Below are 26240 nucleotides of genomic sequence, written 5' to 3'. Positions count from 1 at the left end.
ATCTATCCAATTATTCATGCAAAGGAGAGGAGACAGATGCACATGACAGAGATGCGAGATTTATGAAAATAATATGCCAACTCCCATCATAGACAGGCAGGATTTCAACCTGACAAAACTGCACAAAAGGTGTCCAAACAATGGTTATCGTTTATTATCAGTTAAAGTTGTGACGTGTAGAGTAAAGGAATGCACAGATCACAAAGTGGCAATGACATGGCTTTCTCTGTGGCCTTGACCATGCCATCAACATGTTGGACATCTTCACAATACCGCAACAAATGGACCAAAGGTCAGCTCAGTTTTTGATTAATGATTATATCTATTTCCTAGCTGTGGAGCCAGTCTTTGAGAGCTCTTCCATCAGATTTAAAGGCATACCTTTCATGTGCATTACATGATAAAGAGTTGCAACTTTAGCCTCCAGCGACAATCTGTGGATAAAGAAATCATTTTTCAACACAACCTACAATGTCTGAATGTGACACAGTCAAGTCATTTTACTGTTGTAAATACTCTCTGTACACTCCCTCCCCTCCCCCCCCCCCAAAAAAAAAAACAGCCTCTACGTGCGCAGTAAAAAACTAACGGGGCAGTATTGAGATAATGGCACTTTTAAATCAGCTCGGTGCGGCATGCCGCAGAAAGGTCCTGTCACACCACCGTGTTACGGATGGCCCCAATCTCGTCGATCTGGCACTCCACCACGTCCCCCTTCTGCAAGACAAAAAGCAGGAGAAAAACACAAAAGAGATTTAAAGGAGGGATGTGAAAGTGGAGGGGCATGTTTCAACTTACATTAACGCAGCAGAGCGCAACAGCACAACAACTTACATTAACGCAGCAGAGCGCAACAGCACAACAACTTACATTAACGCAGCAGAGCGCAACATCACAAAAATGTACATTAACGCAGCAGAGCGCAACATCAACAACTTACATTAACGCAGCAGAGCGCAACATCAACAACTTACATTAACGCAGCAGAGTGCAACATCACAACAACTTACATTAACGCAGCAGAGCGCAACATCACAACAACTTACAGTACATTAACGCAGCAGAGCGCAACATCACAACAACTTACATTAACGCAGCAGAACGGAACATCAACAACTTACATTAACGCAGCAGAACGGAACATCAACAACTTACATTAACGCAGCAGAACGGAACATCAACAACTTACATTAACGCAGCAGAACGGAACATCAACAACTTACATTAACGCAGCAGAGCGCGACATCACAACAACTTACATTAACGCAGCAGAGCGCAACATCACAACAACTTACATTAACGCAGCAGAACGGAACATCAACAACTTACATTAACGCAGCAGAGCGCAACATCACAACAACTTACATTAACGCAGCAGAGCGCAACATCACAACAACTTACATTAACGCAGCAGAACGGAACATCAACAACTTACATTAACGCAGCAGAACGGAACATCAACAACTTACATTAACACAACAGAGCGCAACATCACAACAACTTACATTAACGCAGCAGAATGGAACATCACAACAACTTACATTAACGCAGCAGAATGGAACATCACAAAAATGTACATTAACGCAGCAGAACGGAACAGCACAACTTACATTAACATAGCGGAACGGAACATCACAAAAAACGCAGCAGAGCGCAACATCACAACCACAGTGCAGCTGAGAGAGTTTGTCAGGAAGTTTGAATTGCAGGATGTGAAGGTACTGGCAGGAGGCTCATTGAAATGATGATGATTAGCTCAGTCAGGGATGGATTACTGCACGGGCCTACCGGGCCCAAGCCCAGGGGCCCAAGGAGTCAGGGGGCCCAAGCCATTGCATGGAATCATTGCCTCAATATCAACACAGGCTATGAATCTGATTGAACTAAAGTATTGGCCATCCCCAAAATGCACCAGAATACAGGAAATCACATCAAATAAATTAAAAAAAATGTCCCCCACAACAATTAGTGGGGGGCCCTTAATACATCTGGGCCCAGGGGCCTGAAAGTTCATAATCCGTCCATGAGCTCAGTTACTTCACGACATAAAAACAGCATGGGGAAGTTTTGTCCCATGTCTCATTAACTGAAATTGAAATTCTCTACACCATAAAGGTTATTTGTCCCACATTTCTGTGCTGCTATACTGTAGTCATATTAAAACAGCTTAATCCTTAGTTTTTGCCTGAAATTGCACAGCGCCTGCTTCTGAGGCCACTGTTCCCACCTAGTTTGGCCTATAATCAAATGCTTGACCTCTTTGGAAAGCTGAAACATTGTAGTTTCTTGGAAAACAATCAGAAGAACTGTTATGTACTGACACTAGAATATTGTTTTTTCTTTCTGCCGGATAACAAGCATCTCTCAACTAACCACATTTCAGCCCTCTAGGTCACTTGATATGGCTTAGAAACACAACTGAGCCCTAGCATCAGGTATTGTGAAGCTGTGTTCAAAAGTAGATCAATATAGAATGAAAATGTGAGTACTAATGTGAGACTAAGTACACCATTATTTGCCAAGGTATGCTCATGGGTTTTGTAATTTCCCTATGGAAACTCCCCATAGGACTTTTGGTTATCCAAAATGCATACTGACAATCAAATGCTTACTGCCTATGAACCCCTTTGAACCAAGCATAATCTTGGTCTCAAATGAAAGGTAACACTTAAGTTTCATGCTTGCATTTGAATTGTACTTCAGGGGTTCTGTATAGAATATGTATGGATTCTTGTGAATATTTCCCAAGAGTATATGACTAGTATGCTACATAACAATCTAACGTAAAAAAAATGATTTAGAATGTTGGGAGGGTGGTGGGGGAGGGGGTAACCGTCCTGCCGGCGGGACGCTGCAGACTATACATTTCAGACCCATGACCCATTAAATATTTCAGGTTGTTCCATGTTGCATTTATAAGCAGAGATATTCAGTGTACATCTTCAAAACACTGGTCTGTCAGGTTTTTAACAGAACACAGGACAAATTTGCTTTCACAACCTCATCTGAAACATCGGAAGCTGTTCTATTTCCTTGACTGCACCTCACTAATTGAATTTGCCGCACAGCCGTCACTCAATAGTACCATGCATCCCTTTCTCTCCCTCTCTCCTCTGCGGTGTGTGCTGTGCCCGGCCTGCTGTGTGAAAAACGGATGGTTAAGCGGATCAAATTAGCTATCTAATTAGTGAACTGATTAAGGTTCCGTGGCAGCCGTCTGAAGCCGATACGGGAGGCTCGTGGTAATTTTGTATAACAGGTAGTGAGTGAGTGAGAGGGGGGGTGGGGTAAGAGCAGAGCGTCCATTTGAATTTTAATTCCTTGTTAGGCCCAGAATGAACAGTTGCTAAATTACAATTTCATCACCAGGAGTTGATGTGAGTGGTGGCTGTGATCTAGGGTGTATGAGTGTGTCTCTCTTTTGCGTGGGTGAATACGTGTGTGTGTGTGTGGCAGTGATATTGGTTGTGTGTGTGTGTGTGTGTGTGTGTGTTTGCTGGCTGACAAAGTGCTGGCTGTGTCTGCGCAGACTTACTTAAATGCTCTCATTAAGGCTTATGTTACCCGTCAGCCGCTACACTCCTCCTGCCAATACACACACAGTAATCCAGACTGTTGCCTCTTGTAGTTCTGTGATGGTGGAATGACCTACCAAGTGCTACCTGTGATCTAGGATGTGTGTGTGTGTGTGTGTATGGTGGCAGTGATCTAGGTTATGTGTGTATACAGCATGTGGATGGATACGCCTGCACCACACACGTGTCTCTGTATGTGGCAGTGGTGGTATAGGGATTGTGGATTTGTACATGAATGCATACCTATGTGTGTGTACCGGTATGTGTGTGATTCTGTTAGTTCAGGTCAGAATGCCTGTTTAGTGTGTGGCGATGCAGACAGGCCCCCTCACCTTAAGGAACACCGGCGGCTTCCGGAACACTCCCACACCTGGGGGAGTACCGGTCAGAAACACATCGCCTGGGACCAACGTCACAAACCTGCAAACACACACATATCCACACTCAGCCACAAAGACAGAGACTTACAACATCCTCATACAAACACACATATACACACTCAGCCATAAAGACAGAGCACTTAACAACATCCTCCTACAATATTCTCACAAACATCCAAACACAGGCAAACTACAAGAAGCTGAAGACCATAATTGGAAGACCTGAGTCCCCCCCCCCCCCCCCCCGACAAAACTATTCAGGCTGAAGGCCGTAACATGCTCCCATGGCGTTTTGTCATCAAACGCGCATGTGGGGGGTTTCGTGTGTCTCCCTACAATTGGGGCCGCACATCAATGAATGACCCACGTACGTCTTCAGCACGCACAAATGTGCTCAGAGAAGCACACCACTTGCTTAAGTGTAGAAGATGTCTCTAAATAATAATAAATATGTTTTGTTTCAACATGAAGAACAGACAAGTGGCATGCTGTAGTTAAAGTTACAGTTGACTGATATTTAGCAGACACCTTTAACCAAAACGACACAGACCCGCAACAGCGGGTATGGGAATGGAACCCGGGTCAACCAGTTTTAACGGTGCCTACACACAGTTGCGTGCGGTGCAGTGCTGGAGACGCACCCCGTCCACTTTACATGGGCTTACGTCATCCGTTGCCGAACTGAATTGTGGGTCCGTTGCGTCGCGTTGCTCCCTTCCCTCGCGTTGAAAAGTTCAACTTGTGCTGCACCGACGAAGAGCAACGGAAGGCACCAACCAATCAAATTGCGGTTATAGGCCTACTTCAAGGCATTTGCATAGCAGGCTACACAACCTCGACCCCCGGGTACACCCACTGGCATGCGGTGACGGAACACAACTGTTGTGTGTAAGCACCGTAAGTCAGTGACATTACCGCTGCTACACCATGCCCACAATTTGTTGTATGATGTATATGTGGTCCACCCATGGCTTCATCCTATGATATATGAAGAGTGAAACATACTTCCTCAACCACAAACCGTCGCCTCACTGATAGCCAGACTACTACGCATATATTTTGCTACAACACTAAAGCATTCAGTTCTATCTCTCAGGGCCAGCCTTGAAAGGATATCTGCACTCTTGCAACATTTTGTGATGATGAGGAAATGCTGTTTTTGCAAGCGTTCTGTTGTGAGTTCTGCAACCTAAGCATGTATTGTTGTGTTTGCTCCAAGTGAGGCGGTTTCTTAGAAGACCTTTGTTTTTTTGCCCTTCTTTGAAGCCAGAGCTTGACAGCTAGCTGGGCACCAGTCAACAGTAGTAGTTTAAGGAGATGCAGAACTTACTGGGAGACCCAAGCCACTAGTTTCTCCGTCCTGAAGATCATCTGGTCAGTGTTGCTGTCCTGGACCACTGCACCATTGACCAGACACCGAATACCCAGCTTGTGGACATCTACAGCATAAAAGTGTGTCGCATTACGAAATGGTACCTTTAATGACACCTTTAAGAATAACATTGGTCATTCTAATAATAGTGCATAAATGAAAAACATCTTCCCCTAATAATACATAATGCAGCATTTTGAATTACAGTAGTTACATTCTAGTGTTATGTTAGTAGTGGAGTTTGGGCAGCAATAATTCATTTGTGTAAAATTAATTCCAGATTATGAGTTCATAATAATAATATTAATTTATGTACTTCCAAATTCCAAAAATCATGACTGGTATATCTTCAGGCCTGCTTCTAGTCATCTCAGTATACAATGTACAGCATTGTCATTAAATACAATACATGATTTAAATGTTATTATATCTATTGGTGTTAATACGTTATTCATTTGTTAATTACTACTTAATATCTACACTCTACAGCTATTTTATCTTTCACCCACTGTGGCCTCCTACCTTTTACACTTCCCGTGGTGACCAGGGCCGGTCCCAGCGGACAGAACGAGTCAAAGGTTTTTCCCAGCAGCCACTGCTTCCCATTCCTCCGCATCTGCCAATCACGGGCGCTGACATCGTTGGCCACTGTGAACCCCGCCACGTGGGAGAGAGCATCCTCCTCCTGAGAAGGGGACATTGTGGAAAACAGACAAATCTCAGTTTGGCACTTATAGTGTAAAAACGTAATGCTGAATTGCAAAGCTAAAACTCATTTGTCAAAGGGGAGCAGTTGGATTTGCTGCTGTCTGCTTACTTTTTGGCTGGACAGGCTAACATACTGTAGAACAATAACAATGTCAGATGTGTCAATGTCAATGATAGACACCAAGTTTGTGAAAACAAAGTTGAAAACTGCACTCACACATTAGCTCTTGAAAAAGTGTTTAATGGACCATGTCTTCAAACGTAGCCTACGTGTTTTGGCCCTAGGCCATCATCAGCATGTTGTTGGCAATCAAAGCGGCTGTGATTTTAAATAGTCACTGATGGGCCTTGTAACATCACCTAATGGGCTGCGCCCTAGGGTGTGTTCGGTCATTGAAATGGTCCAAGGAAAAGGAATAGTAAGGTGGGAAAGTGTCCAGTAATTAGACTAGGGTTTAATCCCGGGAGACGGGGGATTCCCGGGAAATCTGATCAAAACTATTTCCCGATTCCCGGGAAATGTTATGACGGGAAACAGGAAATGAAAGTAAAAAAAAATTCCAGTGCGCGTCTATTGGAGTGCGCGTCTATTGTTGTCTTACGGTAACGTTGCATTCAGTAGCCTACGCAGCAGTATCTACCGCCTAAAGCCTAAAGTATGGTCCCGCGTCTGCGTCCCGCGCACGCGGCACTGGTGAGCGCGTGACGAGAATTGCGTCATTTTTACAGCATGCGTCGCGTCTTTGAGTCGACCGAAATTTAAGACCGCGCGTCAAAGTGACGCGTAGACTGCGCATGTGTGAAACGGAACTGCTGTAAACACTCCCCTCCAGTAGGTGGACCACATAGAAGAACAACACTTAAACGTAGAAACAAACCTAGACAGAAGAAGACTTGTTTGGTTACCATAACGACGATGGAACAGAGCGCCTGTCCTCAGCTTGCCTGGCTTTGAGTTACGTGAGACACCACGACATGGAGTCAACTTCGACCGATGTAAAGCCACAATCCACAGATACATTCTTTAACATTATATTTAACGGTCACTTTACCATCTATGGTGTAGAACCCAAAGTATTTCAAGACACCACATTTTAGATGAGTTGGGGACGTAATTATCTGTCTGCTGGCCGTTCTGTGCGTTACCTTTGATTGTCGAAACAGGGTGGCTGCATGGGCTCATTGTGGCTACTGGCTATTATATTGGCTTGATTTGGTCATGAGCCCTGGATCATATAGCACTGAATGAGATGGTAAACAATAAAATAAAACTAATCATAGACAGTGACAGCCTTTAGGATGTCTACTGCCAGCTTTGTATGGGAGCATTTTAAAAGACTTGAAAATGAAAACGCAAAGTGCATGTTGTGTGACCGGATTGTCAGGGTTTTCTGGGTTTTCTGGTTTAGGAATCATTCTATGGTTTACTTTAGGAGATTTCGTCAGTTTTTATAATGGAGTTCTGTAATATATTGGTTTTATAAGGGTTGCCTAGACAATCCACTTGGCATTGGAAATGCCAAGTGGATTGTCTAGGCCAGTGTTTCTCAAAGTGTGGTCCGGGGACCACTGGTGGTCCGCAAGCTATCCCAAGTGGTCCGCGGGCCGACGTGGTAAAATATAATATACTGTCGATGAGTTGTTTGCAATATTAAACTAACTTATATGTAAATCCAAACAGTTCTGCAACACTGTGTAAGCTACGCCAGTTTAAATCATATGAGTCCTCTGACACAATAAGCAAGGTGCCAAGACAATAAGCAAGGTTGTTCAGTGATATGTCTATTGTGTAATATACTGTTGAAGTAGGTCTACTGTTTTTTATTTTTTAGCTAGGTGGTCCGTGAGGTTTCTATTTATTGGTTAAGTGGTCCTTGGTCTGAAAAAGTTTGAGAAACACTGGTCTAGGCAACCCCTATAGTTAGTGCTGCGGCAGATACGCCTATCACGCACGCAGCAGAAATGATAATTGCAAACTTTGTCGATGGACATGTTCTTTTGGCCTAATAATGATACAAATAATATAAAAATATCAGTTTGCGATTTGGGAACGATATTTGAGTGATAGCCTATCATACATTACTTGGGCTAAAAACAACAACTACAAAAAACAGCTATTTCCCGGGAAATGCGTCGTCTTTTCCCGGGATTTGATACATCTCATTTTCGGGAAAAATATTAAACCCTAAATTAGACAACACTTTAGCTGCTAAATGTCTTCTGGGGTTGTTGCTGTCCAACTGGCTACTATAAAGAAATTTCAAGGATGATCTCAGTTATTTTGGGTTTCTCTTGTCCATGACCATGAGGTCAACCTCCCTTAGAGAATACTTACAACCGGACCCGCGTCACACAGAGCAGGTTGTTTGCGCCATGCCCCTTTTGAGGGGAAAACATTCCCTCAGAACAAGCCAGAGTGAACCGGTAGACATGTACCAACCACACAGCTAAGAACCCCTCCCTGAGTTTCTTTTGCCTACCATGTCCTCAAAAAAAATCCTGACAGAAGAAAATTATGGCTACAAGCCATAAGAAGAGAAGACCGTATGACACTTCTGGTCACTGAGTGGGGTTGTTGCACCACTTCGTACTCGGGAGACTGTAGGGACATGTTTTTATATTAATTGAATTAAGCTTTTGTAGGTATCTTTCATGGTCAACGACCGGCAAAGTGGTTATGTATTGAGTGGTCATATTGATTTGTGGTATTTTTTGTTATTATTTACTCCTGCGATTTCTGTACGAATTACGTTTATTGACCCTAATTTGCGTTGGAGTTAATGAGAGGGGTTGTTTGTTTTCCCCCCGAAAGGGGCGGGAACGTTTGTCACGAGTCAAGTTCCCGGATGTGCCGGTCTAACGTATCTGGATTAATAACAGCTTTTATTGATCATGACAGCTCTAGTCCTATAAATAATGGTCTACGACAGACTTGTTGCTCTCATGCTCGCTAGGATGCTTGTGTTTGTAACCTGTCTCCGGCGTCGTGAATAAAGCTTTGTACTCTGCCGTACGGTCGGCTTGCCTGTGAGTTACTTTTTGTCTATTTGTGGATTAACACTTAATTTTTACAACAGTGACAATAGTGACCCTTCCGTACCACCACCTCATCCAGCAGCCTGAACATATGCATTCATAATTAGACACATTAGACATTATCACTATTATAGGCCTATAATCCAAAAATGCACTGTACCCTATATAAACAACAGGTTTGACCCATGGGCTGTCCTCCTGAGCACACTGCAAAGGTACCCGATCAATAATTAACCTCTTGCACTGCAGACAGAGTCCAATGTTAATAGTAAACAGTGGCAAGACAAGGGTTGTATTCTCATCTTAGTTAGACAGCTTTATGAGATGTTTTACAAGGAAGACTATAACTGTGAGATTCATGATGCAATTTCTGTGTATTTCAAGTACTGAAATAATAGACTTTATTAGATGCGTCACTGAACTTTATGAGTTTTGGCTCTGTTGTACACTACTGTATTCTTCATATCTGAAGAGGAACTGAAAATGTAATTTAGTTGAGTAATGCTGGGTATATCTAGTGCCATTTTCTCCTTAAATTGAATTAAGAAACAAGCATGATATCTCTGAGCAATCTACAAACTGCTCACATTTGAATATTATTCAATTTAAGAAATGAGCATGATATGTCTGAGCAAACTACAAACTGCTTACATTGGGGTGAGCTCTACACTCTATTTGAATACAAGCACTCATTAACAACTTGTTGTAATTCTGTTAAATTCAATTTAGTCCATTAATTTTATTTGTATTTTTAGGCTACTTGATTCTACTGTAAATTCTTCATTTTAATGTTAAAGTTTATTGATGTCATTAAGTTGCTTTGAACAAAAGTGTCTGCTAAATACCATAAACATTAACATGGTCTTTTCATACATAGTATCACACTTGATACCATTGTCACCCTCTGAATATGATTCTGCAATGATATTATAATGCGGCATTATGTTGCTTTGATGCCTCACTGCAGACTGTTCCTCTGATATCTGATCTAAACAAGCGCCAACATAATTGATTCCACTTATAGGCCTGGAGCCAGGGGTTTATTAATTATGCTGAATAAGTTGTCACTGTGCTGGCTCGGAACAAACACGTCAGAGATCTGATGTTTGCCCTTGATTTGAGATGTATCATAATTGGTGCTGAATGAGAGACAACAAAGCTTCGTGTGAATACAAATTGATGATTCATTTACAATTAGATGAACCAGGGGACATGAGGCTGTGCTGTGCTCATAGTGTGTCTAATCAGAATATATGGGCCAAGGACAAGGCATGAATTTGATAACATTTAATTATCTTCTTCCCTCACTCACTGTTATCTATATTTACCTTCCTCACTTCTCTCTCTCTATCCCCTTCTCCTATAACCCCATCCTCCACTTTCTCTCCATCTCTCCTACTTCACTTCACTTACCTTGATGTGTTTCCCTTTGCGTCCAACCACGAAAGCCAGCTCCACCTCCCAGTCCACCTCCTGCAAACACATGCATGCCAACATGTGAGGAATCAACCTACTGAACTTGCATGTCAACATGGACACAACATGTGCAAAACTACTACTGGGCACTGAAAAACAGCGGTCAGGCAGTCCCTTGGTTTGCATGTCAACATGACAGGGATAAGCATATTGGGCGTCTAAAAAGAGCTGGGGCAATCACATCTGTGATCATGTCAATGTTGTCTCAAATAACACCTTGTTTTGCTCATGTGGACATACTACAGAGGCAGAGTAGAAGCATGGATGGAACTTTTGGGCCCCTGGGCCCAGATCTATTAAGGGCCCCCCACTAATTGTCGCATATGTTGAGGCATATGTCCCCCAGATTTTTTTTTAATTTGTTTGCCAATACTTTAATTCAATCAGATTCATAGCCTACATCCTGATGTGTTGATATTGAGGCAATGATTCCATGCAATGGCTTGGGCTTCAGGGCGCCCTGACCCCTTGGGCCCCTGGGCTTGGGCCTGGTAGGCCCGTGTAGCTGCCAAGCTAATGCCCTATGCTTTAAGCAATTTTACCTTTTAGCCTTCAACTCTATCTGGGCAGTGATAGTGCAGTGGCTAAGGAGCTTGGTTAACATGTTGACATGGAAGTGCAAACATGCATTTGAATCCCCAGTTACTAAATCTGTACCCTTGAGCAAGGCACATAACCTCAAGCTGCTCCAAGGATACTGGCCCGGCTGTTTTATTCACAAATGTACATAATTCTGTTCTGTTCGGTCTCATGGTGTATTATAGGGGGCAGTCGTGGCCTCAGGCTTGTAACCGAAGGGTTGTCGGTTCGATCCCCAACCAGTAGGAAAAATGTGGGTGGGGGAAGTGGTTGAGCACTGCTCTCCCATGCCCACATCCACGGCTGAAGTGCCCTTGAGCAAGGCACCTAACCCCTCACTGCTTCCCGAGCGCCGCTGTAGCAAGGCAGCTCACTGCGCCGGGATTAGTGTGTGTTTCACATCACTGTGTGTTCATGGTGTGCTCTGTGTGTACACTAATTAACAGATGTGATAAATGCAGAGACCAAATTCCTTGTTTGTTTGTTTACATCATGGTCCGGTATATTAAATTAGCAAAATGATTTTGACTAGCCAAGTTATTAAATAAGCTAAAGTTACATTTTGCTCACTGTCTGACTTTGCTGTTAGTACATCATTCAAATAAGGGCCCCGTTCCTCCACACCTGTATGTACCAGATGTTATACAGTAGTCTGTCTCAAACCGTCACAGCTCTAAAGGAGATATGGCAAGTCAGTCACAGCCCATTACTACAGACTACAGAGCTACACTCCCAGAGCATACTGTAGCACTGTATCTACCTGGCAGCTCTAACTGTTGGCTGGAGCAACTTGAGCTTAGAAGAACCGATTTGTTTTTTTGTTTTGTTTTTTTTGGGGGGGGGGTTGTACCTACATTACATGGCATTTCTGTTCTATTGGTTTTCTATATGATCAAATCAGCATTCAAGTTTCATTCAAGAGCAGCTCTCCCTTTATCTGTGCTTCTGCTTCTGCTCACTCAAAGCGAGTGTTTTTACAAGTATTAAAAGCTGAGCTCACCTGGCTCTCTTCAGGTAACAGGATGTCGTCGTGGGGGCCGGTGATGGCGCTGGGGAACTTGCTGAAGACGATGGGCTCTGCCGGGATGGGGGCGTTCTGCTCCAGGCAGTGGTCCCTGTAGTTCATGCCCACACACACCACCTTCTCCGGGGCCGTCACCGGTGACAGCAGCTTCAGCTCCGACCGCGCAACAACACACTGACCGCTGGAGAGCGCCCTAGAGAGGGGAGTGGAAGACATGGACAGTGCCTAGCCTCCAATATCAAAGCCAACTCTGGACTAGCGGTCTTCATACATTATAGGTTTAGAAATAAATACAGTCAATAAATACAGCTTTACAAAACCCAAAAAATGAAACAGCAATTGTGGTTGTATGCCAATGGCTTACACGAAATAAAATGTTGTGTTATTCCTTTACTGCATAGCTACAAAGCAAAAGTTTTGAGAAACTTCGTCGAAGCTTTGTAGTATTGTGAATTAACTTTTTTTCGTACTCCTTTATGCTCTTTTGTTTTCTTTGTGGATGCGAAGCTTTCAAAACACTCCTCTGATGTGCTGTTTTTGTTCTTGGAATAGAAATGTGTGAGAGCCTCGCTGTGTCTCCTTATTCCTCAGCTCAATTTAGTTTGGTTACTGCTACTTACTAGTACTAAAGGTATGTGTTTTGGCCAACAACCTGCTCCTGACAGCCACAGGCACACAGTTATTGCTCTGTTTGCCATGATGACAGAACAAATGAATGAATGCTTAGACTACCTTTGTGCACATTCCATGCCCTTCTCGCCCATCTCCAGAAACTCTCTCATGGTAGTGGGCATAGAGGGGTCAAAGGCCTTGAGGTCGATGACCCCCTGTCCTTCTGCTTGCTCCACTCCGACCCGCACACCATTGCCATCTCCGTGGCGACAGAACTGCACCAGTCTCATGCCCACCGCGCTGCACATGCCCCGCCGACCCCTGCCTGTAGCTGTCAAACACACTGCACCGACTCGCCTGAAACCGAGCAAGTAGCCACAAGGAAGTATCATCTACCGTGAAAAGATGCAATGGTGAGAAAGAAAACAGAGGAAATGGAAGGGAAAGCACATTGATTAGATTGAAGGTAGACGGCGGAGATCATCATGGAGAAGAAAAGCATACGCTGTAAGTTTATGCAATGTGCTGCTGTGTTGCACAAACTCTTGCAGCCACCAATTCAGTACATTCATATGTTTAGCTAATCATTTAGTTGACCTTAGACGATCATTGTTATCTCTCACAAACCGCGATAGCAGGTTCCTCTGCAGAAAATAAGATAAGCAATGCTGACTGGTCATAGCTACCTGCTGAAGTCTTTCGGTCTGCTCAACCTTGTGCTATATTGAAATATTCACTAAGTTGTAGTAGACTATGCGACAGACTTGATGTTCAGTAATTTGAATATGTATATTCAATGCACGTCCAACGACTGTTAACAGGACTTTGAACGAGGAGTAGGCTACTCACTTTCATTAAATGAACTCTCAGCATTACACTTCCTGGTAGTCGCTTTGCAGTTTCAATAGTTGTTCTGCATACGTCAAAAACGAATATCCTACAAAGCAACCACTAGATATTTTACATGTCCACTATATTACGAGAATATGAAAACATGTTTTGCCTTAAAACGTTTTTTTGTTAGAGTTCACGTGAAGTTAGTAACACACTTTTAATCATTAAAAACTTCATTTCCCAGGAATCACTGCGTTTCGCTAAAATCATGTGATTGAACTTGAGCGAGTTTTGTCAGCTGACTGAACTCATTCGCCGCTATTGCTCTCAGACTCAGGGAAGACTAGCTGAGATATGTCTACCTGGTAAGACCATTTTCTTTATGTCTGTTGGTTACCATAACACAATTACAATCATCCTAATACTTTAAACATGAGATGTGTTGTATGTTTCCATGTATGATAAATAACTTAAGTGAGGCACAGTATATTTTCCAAACCAGCTTTTGGCTGAGTTTCATATAACGGTAAGCTACAGTGCCTCGTTGCATGCATTGCTCCTGGTGTTGGCAGCCTAGCAAGACCGATTATCTGAGAGTGTGAACTTGATGTCAGTCAGTGTTTTTTAATGCAAAACAATGTATTTATGTTCTGTGGTGTAGTTTAATTATAGCTAAAGATGCGGTAGCTGCACTGCTGGTGAATATGATCGTAGACGATCAGACATCAAATGTCAAAGGCAGAAGATCCTTAAGGTGGGCTACTGATTGGAACGAGTGCAAGTGCAGCTAGGCTATATAATCTGTCTGAAACAGAATGAGTAGGCATCAGTCCCTGCTTGCTTACTTTGTGAAAGCATCAGCAACTTCACGCGTACCTCGTGTTCAGGACAATGGGGAAGTCCTCCGTGTCTGGAAGTGAAAGTAGCATTTACACGACAGTTCTGAAACATTTTTTTTTCTAAAATTGTAAAGCGAGGACAAAAGCATCTGCTAAATTACATAACCATAACCATAAATATACCACCACAATTGGAATTTACTGTGAAAACTTGCTAAGCAGACTTTTTTTTGTATCGTTTGGTGGACCAATTTTCTATCAAACACATATGCAAACACCTCTATGCCATTCTACAGACTTGAACTGAATGCTTGTGTCTGTGTGCACCAAGTTAATTACTGCTTTGTGTTTGGCCTCAGTGTCCAGCCCATTCAGTGCACTACCGACTGCAAGGACCAGAAGTAAGTAGCAACAGCAGCCTGGGTTTTAAATGCAGAAGGTTGTGCTGTGGAGATGTAGACATGGCAACTTTGTGTCTCAGAAAGTACTTTGTTCCAGACTTTGGTCTCTGCTTTCACATAGAAGGTTTTATTGCTTCACATTACAGCTTATCTATTGGCCATTGAGTGTCTATAGCCAATTGTTTACCTAAGATGCCTGTAAAAAGTTGTAAGGACTTGTATACGCATGAGACATTATACTTGCCTAAAAGCTGAGTAAATAGGGTTGAATTGTGATGAAAGTTGCCTGTTTGACTGTCTGTCTGTCTGTGCTTGTGCTGCTGCAGTTTTGATGGCATAGTTTTGGTCGCTGAGGGCTTTGATAAGCTGCCCAAGGAGCTGGAATGCCTGAAAACACCTCTGGAGGACTACAGCTCTGTATGTACCTAAACTCTCTTTCCATCTCTCTCTCACACACATTTCTTTCTTTCATTCATTCATTCATTCATTCATTCATTCCACAATGACCAGTAGTACTGGTTTTATTATTCACCACAACATGTCAGTGAGTACAGATGACGGTATGTATCAGCAAACAAAGGGTGTCTGTCATCTGGGTGGATTGCATATTTTGAGATTTCTGATCATGACCCGCCCGATGAGTAAACAGTGTTTGTCCTGATATGCGTGTCAGACCTTTTTCTGACCACATGGAATGCATCGCAAAAGCACATGCAGTGCTGAACTTCACGATTTCACACACACGCTTTCAGGTGACGTGTTGGAGATCATACGAAGAATAAGCTCCCTTAGATCCCCATAGAGTACATCCAGAGCAAAGAAATGATCCCTCTCATTAGTATCTTCTGTAAATGTCCTTTATGTTGAAATTTGTTAAATTGTGCCAATTATGCCAGCATTGCTGTCTTTTTCTTTCTTTCTTTCTCTCTCTCTCTCTCTCTCTCTCTCTCTCTCTCTCTCTCTCCTTTCTTTCGGTCTTTCTTTCTTTCTTTCTTACTTTCTTTCTCTCTCTCATTCGATTCGAATGTGCTTTCACAAGAACAATAGAAGTTGAGTTGAATATTGTTTGTCTCTCCCTCCCTCTCTAACCTTTCCTCTGTCCATGTCCCTCGCTCACAGGTGGACAATGGGCTCGGGGACGAGGTGGTGGTCCTGAAGATCCCTGGTCTCCCTGGCAACAGGCTGGTGTTTGCATCCACAGGTCCCGTGAACCGTGACTATGACGACGTCAGGAGGTTCAGCGATGCTGCCAGCAACGGCATTAAGAGGTGTGCCATTAGAATTGGACCCAAGCAAAGCAGATGAGCGGGACATTGTCAAGGCTCCAGTATTTGTTTCTAGTTTTATTGCAGGCACTGTGCCACAACTTGTGTGGCACGGTTGTTTAAGATCAGAAAATAGATTATATTTATATTTAAATAGACTAAAGTGCTTATATATATATATATATATATATATATAGTATACAGTGGCTTTCTTCAGGCACATCAATGTTCTTTGCTTTCAGTCCTGTTGTTATTGTGGTCAGCTAAAACATATACAGACAAAGACATTATAGTCTAGCTTTTGTTTCCCATGTTTCAAAGTAGCCATCATTTACCTTGTTGGCTTTTCAAACTGCTTCATTTTGTGTGTTCTTCTTCTCGATCACCTTTGCTATTTTCTCTCTCTCTATATCTGCCTCTGTCTTTATCATCCCCTCATTCTCGTTACTTTCTCTTTCTCTGTTACTTTCTCTTTCTCTTTCTCTGTTACTTTCTCTACTGCCTTGCTCATTCAAATTCAAAGGTGCTTTATTGGCATAGACATTTATGTGTACCATACATAGATCTAAACTTATATAAAATAACCATAGAGGTAATAGAGGACAGAAAAAGACGGATAGAGGACAAAGGAAAAACAATACAATACACAAACACAAACACACACTCAGACAATACATGCAGACCAAAAAATAAATACATTGTTTGTGTGTCCATGTCACACAGGTGTTCCTCAGGTTATGGCATAATTATATATATTTTGCTGCCAACTTTATTTCATTTAAATGTTATTTTTATTCTCCGAATGCTCTCTCTGTATGATATGTATTGTTTATTGATTGAAAATAAAAAATCATAATCATAAAAAAATATATTTTGCTGCCAAGGCAGCTGAAGGATGCTCTCCTGGGAGGATAGCCATTTCATTTTTTTTTTTTTTTGTTCATTTTTGTTTAGCTCTTCACAATTTGGGTAGGTGGTTTTAAATGTGTGGAAAAAGGGTTTTCTTAATTCTTCATTCTCTCTCTCTCTCTCTCTCGCTCTCTCTCTCTCGCTCTCTCTCTCTCGCTCTCTCTCTCTCTCTCTCTCTCTCTCTCTCTCTCTCTCTCTCTCTCTCTCTCTCTCTCTCTCTCTTGGTTACCTCTCTCTCTCTCTCTCTTTTGGTTACCTCTCTCTCTTGGTTACCTCTCTATCTCCCTGGCTCATTCCCTCTTTTTCCCTTGCTTTCCCTTTCACTCTACCAGGGCATTGAAAGCCGGCCTGCAGCGCCCTCTGCTCGTGTGTCCGCCTCACAGCAGTTATGAGAAGAGTACACTCGTGGGCCTGTTGGGAGCCCTTCAAGCACTCTACCTGGTCAGAACCTTACTGCTTGTGTGTTTGTGGTATCCCTAATGTGCCACATAAAGCATTGTTATCACCTGTGTGTGTGTGTGTTCCCATTGAGAAAATTAACTTGCCACGAAGCTCTTTAGATTGTTTTTCATGGTTTCATATTGACCAGTTGACCATGTATGTTGTATCCCATAGCTGTGTAAGATGGATATTATGAAGGAAGATTTCTGATAAAATAGATGTAAATTGTGAGATTTGACTGTCAAAAGTTAAATGTGAATTTCTCCCCCAGCCTCTGGAACTGCGTGACGTGAAGCCCTCCCCCCACAAGGTGGCAGTATTGGGTGTGTGGATGAATGATCCGCAAAAGGGAAAACAACTGGTTGACCTGGCGACTGCGCTGGAGAGTGGACGGTGCGTGTGTGTGTGTGTGTGTGTGTGTGTGTTCGTTCGTGTGTGTGTGTAAGAGAATGGGAAACCCCTTACTACACCATGCATGCCAATCGTACTTGCTATTGTCCAAAACCCAGGCTGGTGTGTCGGGATATCGGGGGGTCAGACCCGGAGCGCATGGCGGCACCTCGAGTGGCTGAGTACGTCCAGGCGGTCTTCAAAGACAGCCCTGTGGAGGTGAGACTGCACCCCGTCCAAACCAAACAACACCAGGCTCACAACACCGCAACCTCCGTCTCTGGACCTCTCTTCTCCCTCTCTCTGGACCTCTCTTCTCCCTCTCTCTGGCTCTGTCTCTGGACCTCTCTTCTCCCTCTCTCTGGCTCTGTCTCTGGACCTCTCTTCTCCCTCTCTCTGGCTCTGGACCTCTCTTCTCCCTCTCTCTGGCTCTGGACCTCTCTTCTCCCTCTCTCTGGCTCTGGACCTCTCTTCTCCCTCTCTCTGGACCTCTCTTCTCCCTCTCTCTGGCTCTGGACCTCTCTTCTCCCTCTCTCTGGCTCTGTCTCTTCTCCCTCTCTCTGGACCTCTCTTCTCCCTCTTTCTGGCTCTGTCTCTGGACCTCTCTTCTCCCTCTCTCTGGCTCTGTCTCTGGACCTCTCTTCTCCCTCTCTCTGGACCTCTCTTCTCCCTCTCTCTGGCTCTGTCTCTTTCTCATGTCTTTTTTTTTTTTCTCCATGTGTCCGTCTATCTTTCTCGTTTCTTGCCACTGTTGATCATTGACCATTAATGTGGACATCCGAAGACACACACACACACACACACACACACACACATTCACACACAAACATGGACACATTCACACACAATAACCTTAATAGCTTTCAGACTTGCGTGTAAGTCTGCATGTTCTGTTGATGTCAAGCGGTTGGACCGTATATTTGAACAGCATAACCGGCTATTTGGAACTCTGAACTTAGCCGGCTGTAACACTACTCCCCTCCTAGTATTTTCGACGGACATTATGTAAATTAGCTTGTGTCAGAACGAAACAAAGAACATGCAGAGATTCTGTTCATGTTCGTGTTTGCGTTCAACCTGTTCAACCACACGGAGATTCTGTTAATGTGCGTCGGTGTCGTTCACACATATGACCGCATAATGTCAGCATGTTAGCATCATATCTGAATCATCCGAAGGGGTCGGACCACCGTTTGACAAAGCTCCGTATAGGAGGATGTGTACATGGCTCTGTCTCTCTGTGTCTTCAGGTGAAAGTGATGAGTGATCTGGCTGTGCTGGAGAAGGAGTATCCCTGTCTGGCTGCAGTGAACCGCTGTGCCAATGGTACGAGTGAATTCGTAACACATTTTATATGTTTTATATGTTTGGTCAATGTGTAAGAAAATAATGAGTCCGTTCTACTGTTGTAATGTAAATCTGTTTGATTGTATGTTTATATTTATATATGTGATATGTTAATCATTGGTGTGTGTGTGTGTGTGTGATGTAGCTGTGCCACGCCACCAGGCCAGGGTGATCAAACTGAAGTACTGTGGAGAGGGACCCGTACAGCAGACCCTCATGCTGGTGGGCAAGGTGAGAGATGGTGGACTGACCTGTCCTTACACACACACACACACACACACACACACAGAAACACACAGAAACAGACATGCACACAGACAGACATGTACTCGAAAAAAGACATGTGTATTTCACCTTAGTTTAAGCATATACTGTATATACGGTCATCTCAAACACATTAGAATAGCATCTTGCATATCAAACCATATAAATACTGAAAACAAAACATCATGTAAAGTGTGTGACACGTGTGTTCTACTGTGGGCAGTGCACTGCATCCCCACACCGTTAGAACCTGTCCATCTAAAACGTGTGTTCTACTGTGGGCAGTAACACTGTGCACTGCATCCCCCACACCGTTAGAACCTGTCCATCTGACACGTGTGTTCTGCTGTGGGCAGTAACACTGTGTGCACTGTATCCCCCACACCGTTAGAACCTGTCCATCTGACACGCATGTTCTACTGTGGGCAGTGCACTGTGCAGTCCCAGACTGAGGGTTTCCCATTACAGTGCAAAGTGATTGTGTGAGAGTGGGGAGAATGTACATGACACTGGATCTCCCTGGTTGATGAGAAACAGATGCCAGTGTGGCAGGTGATGACGTACAGTCTTAACGCTTGTCCTCCCTCTTCACTGCCTCTCTCTCTCTTTCTCTCTCCCCCTCTTTCTGCCTCTGTTTCTCCTGCTCACCATACTCTCTGCTTCTTTCCCTTCATCCCATTCTCTCACTCCCTCCCTCCATCCACCTCATTTTTTTCCTCTTGCAAACATACTCTCTCTGTCTGTCTCTCACTATTTCTCCTCCATGTATCTCTCTCTCTCTCTCTCTCTCTCTCTCTCTCTCTAGGGTATCACCTATGACACCGGTGGAGCCGACATTAAGGCCGGGGGTGTGATGGCAGGCATGCACAGGGACAAGTGTGGAGCAGCCGCTGTGGCAGGGTTCTTTGAGGTGTGTGTGTGTGTGCGCGCGCGCACGTGTACATCCACATGTAGTGAATAGTGTGTGTTGCTTGCGTGCGTTCTTGCGTGTGCATATGTTTGTGCGTATGTTTATACGTGCATTCACATGTACAGTATGTGTGAAAGAGAGTGAAGTGAGTGTGAGTGTGTGCGCAGGCAGGCTAAACTGTCTCAGGCATCAGATGTTTGACATTCCTCCCATGTGTTCTGGCTATCCCAGATACTGGCCAAGCTGAAGCCCAAACACCTTAAGGTGGTGGGTTCCATGGCGATGGTACGCAACAGTGTCGGCTCAGGTGAGGATGACATAATGCATGCCATATCAGAGCACTCACACACACACACACACACCACAGACCTCTATGGACAGCTCAAGACCGAAAAACAATGAGACAGACACCCCTTTACACAGTTTTTCATTCATCTACAATGTGTGTGTGTATGTGCGTGTGTGTGTGTGTGTGCGCGTGTGTGTGCGTGTCACAGACTGCTATGTGGCGGACGAGTTGGTGGTGTCCCGTGCTGGCCGGCGTGTGCGTGTGGGGAACACTGACGCTGAGGGGCGCATGGTCATGGTGGACCTGCTGTGTGAGATGAAGGAACAGGTAGGTAACACACACACTCTTACACATACACACAAAACTCTCATATCGACATACACGCATGTGCTGCAGTCTGTCTCAGCCTGGACACTCTTGAAAAAGAGTGCATTTTCTCTGCATCACACACACACACACAAACACACACACACACACACACACACACACACACACACACACACACACACACACTTGGAGCAGTGAGTTGGGAGCCCACACACACTAGGAGTACACCTACACATCCGGAGCAGTAGTCCAGCGTTCCAAAACAAATAGCAAGACTCTGCTTGCCAGGTCTGTCAATCAAAAGGGCAGAGATGGAACAATAGAAGTGAAAGGAAAACATGGTGCTTCCAACGACCTGTCAGTATGAGTTATGTTGTTATGGCAGCCGTTTGGATATTTGTTTGTGGACTCTTCATACCATAGAGGGTTTGGTCCTGAGGTGTCACAGGCTGGCAGGGATGGTCAAGTTGCTTACTCCGATGGCCTTCATTCAGCAAATCCAATTTGTTGTCTTTTAATCTCGCATACAGTTTCTGACATGTGTGAAGGTCCTTGCCATTCCTTTTGAGCAAACACATCTATGTATTTGTCTTGTCTATCCATCAGCAGATCTTCATTTTGACCAGATCTCCTCCTCAGTCCTGTTTACCTCAACTCTGCAGCTCCTCAAATGAATGAAACATGCAGCAGAAAGCTGCCTTTCCCTCTGTGATCCTTAGTGATCTGTCCATCTCTCTCTCTCTCTCTCTCTCTCTCTCTCTCTCTCTCTCTCTCTCTCTCTCTCTCTCTCTCTCTCTCTCTCTCTCTCTCTCTCTCTCTCTGTGTGTGTGTTTATTTGCAGGCTGTCGGAGAACGGTCTCCTGAATTATTCACCATTGCCACCTTGACTGGACATGCCATTCGTGCCATGGGGCCCAACTACTCTGTTAGTATGGCACAATGACACATATACACATAACCTCATCTGTAACCTGTGTGTATGACACACACACACTCACAATCCCAACTGGCCACTACGCTGTTCCATGCCCTCCTTCTCCCTGTCGTCTCTCCTGAGCAGATCATCATGGACAACGGAGCAGCCCACCGTGTTGGAACCGCCCAGAAGATGCAGACAGGTGAACTCCTATATATATATATACACACACACACACACACACACACACACAAGATGTCTGCTGAACACAGTGAATGTGTCCGACCACAGTGAGCTGTCGCTGTAGCGTGGAAAAAACCCAGACGAACTTCCGGCAAATTTGAGTCAGTTACTGAGAAGGGTCTGGTGTCAACCGGGCTACTGTCGCTGCACTTAACAAAGCCATTTGTTAAGCCAAACCTTTCTAACAGGACTGGGTCTGCATTAACACAACACAACACAACACAACACAACACGGGCATGCAGGAAGACTTTTTGTATTGTACTGCTAGCCCAGCTCAGGCCCTTTTCATCTCGCACAATCAACTCAACAACATTACAACAACATTGGTGTTTTGACAAACTTTACTGTGGCAATGGACAAAGGGTTTTCAGTAAGCATCTAGAACGCCCCGTCTTCTTGCTCAAGGGCACAACCGTAGCTGGCAGGAACCCACAGCTTTTTGTACTGCATGCTAGCCCAGCTCATTGGCCACCGCCCTTTTCAGTTGGCACAGGTGACTCCACAACATTACTGTAGCGATGGACAAAGGGTTATCAGTAAGCATCTGAAACGCCCCATTCCAGCTATTTTGTCAGGAAGCTAACAGGGTTTTGATAGGCCTTGATGTGTCATTGTTAGGTTTATATCAGTAAGTTTCGTTATAACTTCACGTAATATCAGTTTCATTATTAGGCCTCATATAATAATGAAACTTAGAATGAGATAAATTATCATAAGATAAATGTGAAATGCTGAAATAAAGTAAAAATACCACATTATAATATAATATAATGCTGAAGGAATATATATATATATTTAGTTAGTTGAAGGAATATATATATATTTAGTTGTGTGGCTCTGAAGGTTAACCTGACGGATGTATGACTTCTTTGACCTTCGAACTTACTGCCTGACAGCGGGTGATGTGCTGGGCGACGTGTTTGAGGTGTCCAGCATTCGCCGCGAGGACTACGAGTTCCACAAGGGCAAGTCTGAGTATGAGGAGATCCTGCAGGCCAACAACCTTCCGTCCACGCTTACACCCCGCGGCCACCAGGCCCCCTCCGCCTTCCTCATCATGGGCTCCGGACTGGACAAGGTACAGCGCTCTCTCTCTTGCTCTCTCTCTCTTTCTCTCTCGCGCACACACACACACACACACACACACACACACACACACACACACACACACACACACACACACACACACACAGGGGCGCTGCTAGAAAATGTAGGCCCTATGACAGAAAATAATTCTGGGCCACTCGAAATGCTAGGGGATCTGGGGGCAGTTGATACATTGAGACTTATATTACATTCATTGATTATAGCATATTGCAATACAGCCTATACAAATCTACACTGGTATTCAACAATTTTTTTGCTAACACAATTTTAAGCAAGTCTATTGGGAGTTTGATCTCTTCACATAGATAGACAACATCAATAGAGTAGCTCCTGAGCAACTATAGCCTAGCAGTTTTGAATAATGTAAAGGTGACACCCGTTAAACTCACCTCAGCATAACATTTACTGAGGGTAGAAAAATAAAAATGCTCCCAAAGCTGAAAACCCCTGACAGGAGGGGACAGGAAACTGGCCGTAGAGCTACGTGAGTGTATGCACAAAATGAAAGCAGTCATACAAATAACAACGCTGTGGTTCTAGGCCTACTTTCATTTGAATGTGCGCATGCGGTCACATGGTCTCTGTATGTAGTCAGGTAGCTGTAAGTTAGAGCAGTTAGAGGAAAAGTGACAAGATATACAGTCTCTCTCTCACTCACTCACACACACACACACACACAGGAAGCGTGTGTGTGTGAGAAAGAGACTACATATCTTGTCAGATCTTTCCACACCGTTAAAGAAATCTGTAGAGTACAGTATATATATAGGGCGGTGGTAGTGTAGTGGTTAAGGAGCTGGGCTAGCGTGCAGTAGCCTGAAAGTTGTCGGTTCAATTCCCGGCTTCCACCGTTGTGCCCTTGAGCAAGGCACTTAACCCCAAGTTGCTCCGGGGACAATGTGATCCCTTGTAATATAGCTGACATATGTAAGTCACTTTGGTCAAAAAGTGTCTGCTAAATGTAATGTAATGTAATGTAATGTAATATATAATCCTCACCACTTTTACATTTATTCATTGAGCAGATGCTTTTATCCAAAGCGACTTACACAGGCCGTTATCATCAGAGCAACTCAGTACGGTGGGTAACGGGTGCAAACGACCTGCAATTTATGGCCGCACATGCAAATCGACAAAACACTTGCAAATAGACAAAAAACAAGCAATATAAAACGTTTGACAACAAAAATGCATAGCCTACCTATCGTCCTGCAGGCGGACTAAACCATTTTGCGCTTTAGCAATGGGTGTGTGTGACCTTAAGACAGTCTTCACTATTTTTTATATACAAAATTCAGTCAGTCAATCAATCAAATTATTCAGCAGATATACTTTACTAATTAACTTTACATTTCGTTTTACATTCATTATGGCATTTAATTTGGAAATGAAAATATTCAGGAAAAATAAAATATATTCCTGACTTTTCAAGGGCCCTCTTCCCCCTTGGGGCCCTAGTAATCAGTCCACACACACACACACACACACACACACAGTTTGACACCCCTGCACACACGTACTAACTATGCACATACTGTAGATATATTTGCAATTAGAATGTGCATAGGTGAGCACACACAGCACAGAATCCCACAACACAACTGAGCAACTATAGCCTAGCAGCTTTGAATAATGTAAAGGTGACACCAGTTAAACTCGCCTCAGCATAACATTTACTGAGGGTAGAAAAATGAAAATACTCCCAAAGCTGAAAACCCCTGACAGGAGGGGACAGGAAACTGGCCGTTAGAGCTACGTGAGTGTACTCATACAAATAACAACGCTGTGGTTCTAGGCCGTATGCACAGCTACGTGAGCGTATGCACAAAATGAAAGCATTCATACAAATAACAAGGCTGTGGTTCTAGGCCTACTATGTAGTCAGGTAGCTGTGGAGGATGAGGCACTACATACATACAATCAGTTTAGTTTTGCTTTCAGGATAAAACATTTGACCATTCTCTTCCATGTTCAGCTTTATGTAAAATTGTCATGCCATCCCAGCAGACAATACTCATTCATACGCACCATCTCAATTCTACGCAACTACAAGCAGCACCTGTACTGTTTCTTGTATGAACACATCTCTCACTAACCCACCTCTTTCCCCTCAGTATGGTGTGGACTCCAACAAGCCGCTGCCTTACTCCCACATCGACATCGCCGGCTCCTCCGGACCCTTCCCAGGAGTCCCTACCGGGGCGCCCATTTTGGCCATGGCCACAAAGTATGGCCTGTTCTAGGACTGAGCGGCCCGCACAGCGCTATCAAAGGCCGTCCCACTCCGCCAGGCGTTCACACACACAATATTCAACTATCATGTCTGTGCTGAACCTGCTTATTGTTTAGTCATACAGTTGCAACTGTCACTCAGTGAAACGGTTCATTTTAACTGTTGTGTTCTGATGTTCTAAGTTCTCATCTCCAATATGTGTAATCCATTTTGAATATTACTTTTCTTTAAAACAGTTAATCCATCCAACCATTAGGCCCATCCAATTAATTTAACTTGGCTGCAGGTCATTCCATCCATTGTGTCCAACGGTCTACCAACTGTCCATTTCTTTGGTCAGCAGTTGGCGTCATTGTACTATATCAGGCACTGTCCAGTGATAATTAAAAGCCATTAAAATGTTAACTCTGGGATTAAGATTAAAGCAGGTTAAGAATCTGTATGCCTCCTTTTTATACTCTCTACATAGACATAGGGTGTACTGTATATCTTTCTTTGCATAAAAATAAACTTGGCACTCAAAAATAAAATAATTTGAATTGCACGTCTTATAAATTCATGTTTGCTGTTAAGTTAGGCAGAATGAGCGCAATATTCAAGTATACTTTGCGCTTACTTGATATGGGGAAAAACTCATTAAGCTGTTCTATGGTGGAAGTTTGGAGCATTACTATTTTTGTATCAGTCACATTCCAAACTTACACCATGGCATTAATGAATATGGATTAACAGAAATGTTCCATGTAAAAAGCAAGGGCCAAG

The 26240-nt window shown here is 43.7% G+C and overlaps 2 protein-coding genes across 5 annotated transcripts; one reads left to right on the top strand and one right to left on the bottom strand.

The window, feature by feature from the left end:
- Window positions 1-132: 132 nt before the first annotated feature.
- fahd2a (fumarylacetoacetate hydrolase domain containing 2A) lies at window positions 133-13650 on the bottom strand. Of its 4 annotated transcripts, none has more exons than XM_042099985.1 (8): window positions 13612-13650; window positions 12883-13154; window positions 12127-12343; window positions 10485-10544; window positions 5850-6012; window positions 5286-5394; window positions 3908-3995; window positions 133-717 (listed from the first exon to the last, which is right to left on the bottom strand). In XM_042099985.1, the coding sequence occupies exons 1-8, from the start codon at window positions 13633-13635 to the stop codon at window positions 655-657; spliced, it is 996 nt and encodes a 331-aa protein (XP_041955919.1). In that variant the 5' UTR covers window positions 13636-13650; the 3' UTR covers window positions 133-654. The 4 variants fall into 4 exon arrangements, with proteins under 4 accessions (XP_041955919.1, XP_041955922.1, XP_041955920.1 ...); XM_042099988.1 differs by having other exon boundaries at window positions 12883-13119; window positions 13612-13628; XM_042099986.1 differs by lacking the exon at window positions 13612-13650 and adding an exon at window positions 13449-13603.
- A 203-nt stretch (window positions 13651-13853) lies between these two features.
- zgc:152830 (uncharacterized protein LOC767682 homolog) lies at window positions 13854-26022 on the top strand. Its single transcript, XM_042099984.1, has 16 exons — window positions 13854-13961; window positions 14795-14836; window positions 15163-15253; window positions 15956-16104; window positions 17343-17451; window positions 17723-17844; window positions 17961-18060; window positions 19092-19167; window positions 19334-19419; window positions 20258-20362; window positions 20594-20669; window positions 20860-20978; window positions 21820-21903; window positions 22039-22096; window positions 23035-23216; window positions 25360-26022. Exons 1-16 carry the CDS (start codon window positions 13951-13953, stop codon window positions 25486-25488), a joined length of 1539 nt encoding a protein of 512 aa, XP_041955918.1. The 5' UTR covers window positions 13854-13950; the 3' UTR covers window positions 25489-26022.
- Window positions 26023-26240: the final 218 nt, after the last annotated feature.

Source organism: Alosa sapidissima, chromosome 8, assembly GCF_018492685.1.
Source record: "Alosa sapidissima isolate fAloSap1 chromosome 8, fAloSap1.pri, whole genome shotgun sequence".
NCBI classification, from domain to species: domain Eukaryota; kingdom Metazoa; phylum Chordata; class Actinopteri; order Clupeiformes; family Clupeidae; genus Alosa; species Alosa sapidissima.
The sequence above is the reverse complement of the archived record's forward strand: the minus strand, read 5'-3'. Positions and strand labels throughout refer to the sequence as shown.